The following is a 2944-nucleotide window of genomic DNA, read 5'->3' on the forward strand; positions in this document are numbered from 1 at the left end:
AATGCCGTCCTTTCTGCAGGCTCTTACTTGAGTGACTAAACTTAGCTTGACCTGGGCCCCTAAGGGCGGAGGAGACCCTGCCTCCCTTCCCTACCTGCCCTGTCCAAAGGCAAAAGAACTCTGGCTGACAGGTTGAGGGAGGAGCAGATTAAGATTAGAGGTGGTGATGGGGCCACACAGACGAAACAGTCCGTGGTATAACAGTTGTCAGTATCTCTCTGGATGTTGAAGCCAAGGAGGTCAGCCACTGAAAAGTGCCCGCAGCTCAGGACCAGATGAGGGAGCACGAGCGGATAACCCAGCGCCCTTCCTGAGACCCGGAAATTCCAGCCCTGGGCGCACGCAGCCTGTCGGGCGCTGCGTGGCGGCCACACGGCTTTGTAGGACAGCGCGGGAACTCACTGACTTTAGTTTTAGGACACCGAGCCTCTGTGACATGCCACACTCGTTTGTAAGTTGCTAGCGGGTTGCCCTTACTCTTTGGTCCCTGTGAGTCATGTGGTCACATGCTCTTTGCTCGGAGGAAAGCAAGGAAAGGACTTGCTTTTCCAGACCAGTTCTTGGTCCTTGCGGAAGACCTTTGAGGCTCACCATTCTTGAAGTCCAGATGGGCGTTAGCAAAGGCCAGAGCCCCTGGCCAGAGATGGCTGCTGGAGGGGAGCGGGTCCCCTGAGCTGCCATAGAGGCCTGACCGGGCCTGGTGTCAGGATCTGGGACCAGCTGTCTGCATCTCCAAACTGCCTGTCAGTTCAGCCTTTCTGAACTGAAGAGCCAGATGCTTTCTGGGACCCTTGTGGGGGGTGGGGTCTGTTTTTCCTGAGGGCTATCACCGTGCTGGGGCTCCCTTCTGAAGGGCCTGTCAGGACCTGGGGAGCCCCTTCTCCCCCTGAGTCGCCGGGACCTGGGAGGGCCGCCAGCTGGAAGGTCTACTCATGGGCAGGCAGAAGCTGTTGCTCTGCCCAGGACACGGGGAGCGCAGGGGCACCGGTCACTGGAGAAAGACCTGGCCAGAGGCTCCCTCTGCTGTGACCCTGGAGCCCCCGACTTCCTTTGCCCCAAGCAGCCTTTTGCCTTTAGCCCAGCTCCTCGCCCCCTGCCCTGCCCCAGGCCTTGGGGAAGCTTGTTCTGGGTCCCTGAGGGAGGAGTGGAGAGAACCTCTGCCCCTGCGCCCTCCCCCTAAGCCTCTTGCCTTCACAGTTTCTCAGGCCTGAAAGCTAGAAGCAGGTTGACCTTTGACCCTTTCTGGAATTCCAGGACCCTGGGGGGGCCCCCCTTTGACAAACTCCCACCACTTCCTCCATGACGTAAGCACAATGGCAGCTGCTTTTTCTGGATCTGCTGCTCTTCCCTCCCCCCACCGCCGACCCCCAGCTGCCTGCTCCCCACTTTCTGTGCCCCAGGCCCAGGAGCCTGGCTGTGGCCTGGAGCTCTGCTCCCACACAGACGGAGCTTGGTTCCCCATCCTTCCACCGTAGATTTCCCTTCCTTCAGGCCTTGTGGCCCACCCCCTACTCTGACACGCATGTGTGCGCACACACACACACACACACACACACACACACACACCTGGGCGGGGGGCTGGGAGCCCGGGGCGCGTCACCTTCCCGGTGCTGTGCGGTGTGGGCCTGGGCTCCGGCTGCCTGTGGGCCAGGCCAGCTTCTTGGTCGGTCCTGCTGCTCTCTGTCTCCCCTCCTCTGCCAGAGCCCTGGGGCCAAGGCCCTGGCTGGGCTGGGTTCAGGGAGCAGCGCCATCCCCCCGCTCAGCCATGCCCCTGCTCATCGCTCCTCTTGTGCTCTGCAGGGCTGCTGGGAATTGCCCTGGGGGTGGGGAGGCTGTCCGCTGCTTCTTATCATCTCACTCGGAAGTGCCGAGATGCCTTTTTCAGTCTAGAGAACTGAACATTGGGAAAATGGGCCTTGGACCCTTCTCGGGCTTGGGTCCCAGTATCCCCACACCTCTTTTCCAGGGCTGGGAGAACCCCCATGATCTGGAGGGTTCTTTTCACCTCTGGTCCCCAACTTGTCCCTCTGGGCCAAGTGATGTCACCGCTGCCTCTCTTCTTGGCCGCCGCCTTGTGGGGTTAGGCTGCCTTCTCTCCCTCCCCCCTCCCTCGGTCCCTCTCACTCGCTCTCATTCTCACTATTTGGTGGACCTGACCTGATTGTCGTGGAGTGCGGGATCTTTGGATGGGAGGGGGTGATCAGGAATGGGTTGGAAGCTCTGCCCTTCGCCAAAGGCCTGGCTGCTTCCTGAGCCCTGGGTGGGCACCTGCTGGAGCTGCGCTGCTCCGGGCCTCCGGAGTCGTCCAGGGGTCCCTCGGAGGCGGCCCGAGAGGCCGAGCAGGCCGGCAGGGGTGCAGTGCGGCCCTCACCTCTCCTGTCTGCTCCCTCCTCCTTGCAGTGCCTGGAGAAGTTCCCGGTGATCCAGCACTTCAAGTTCGGGAGCCTGCTGCCCATCCACCCGGTCACGTCGTGCTAGTGCCTGCCCTCCCCCACCCCACCCCCTCCCTGTGTTCTTTCTGTTTGATGAGAGGCTGTTTACTGGGGTGGGTGGTGAGCGTGGGCTCGAGGGAGGTTCAGGGCATAAGGCTGAACGACCCAAGTTGGGAGAAGTGACCAAAGTGTGGCCAGTTTCCTGACTTGCCCTGTGGCGGACAGGCAAGGGGAGAGGGGCGGGTGCAGGGTCCCTGGGCCCCCTCTCCTCCCTGTTCAGTCCCATTTGAGAGCAGGCTGTTCCGGGCCACTGTGGGGAGGGAGATATGTGCAGTTGCCCTTGCTTTCCCTTGCCAGGTTGTCTTTCTAGGGGTTGGAGCAGTTGTTCCCCACGCCGTGGGTCAATTTCCCGAGCCCTGTTTGGGTGGGTGTCTGGGTGTCCTGAGGGCTGGACGCTGAGGCTGGGGGCCGGCCCGGGGGCGGGGGGGGGGGGGGGGGGGGAGCCCGGGGGG

At 62.0% G+C, this 2944-nt stretch overlaps 1 protein-coding gene across 4 annotated transcripts in view; it reads left to right on the forward strand.

Annotated features, from left to right (window-relative positions):
* Window positions 1-2901, forward strand: part of PTPA (protein phosphatase 2 phosphatase activator) — a 25433-nt gene extending 22532 nt beyond the window's left edge. For all 4 annotated transcript variants that reach the window (XM_024762128.1, XM_024762130.1, XM_024762129.1 and 1 more), the window contains one exon: window positions 2401-2901. In XM_024762128.1, the coding sequence (XP_024617896.1) occupies window positions 2401-2478 (78 nt within the window). In that variant the 3' untranslated portion in view covers window positions 2479-2901. The remainder of the gene's footprint in view (window positions 1-2400) is intronic.
* The last annotated feature ends 43 nt before the right edge of the window (window positions 2902-2944 follow it).

Source organism: Neophocaena asiaeorientalis, unplaced genomic scaffold (assembly GCF_003031525.2).
Source record: "Neophocaena asiaeorientalis asiaeorientalis breed wild unplaced genomic scaffold, Neophocaena_asiaeorientalis_V1.1 scaffold78, whole genome shotgun sequence".
Classification (NCBI taxonomy): Eukaryota; Metazoa; Chordata; class Mammalia; order Artiodactyla; family Phocoenidae; genus Neophocaena; species Neophocaena asiaeorientalis.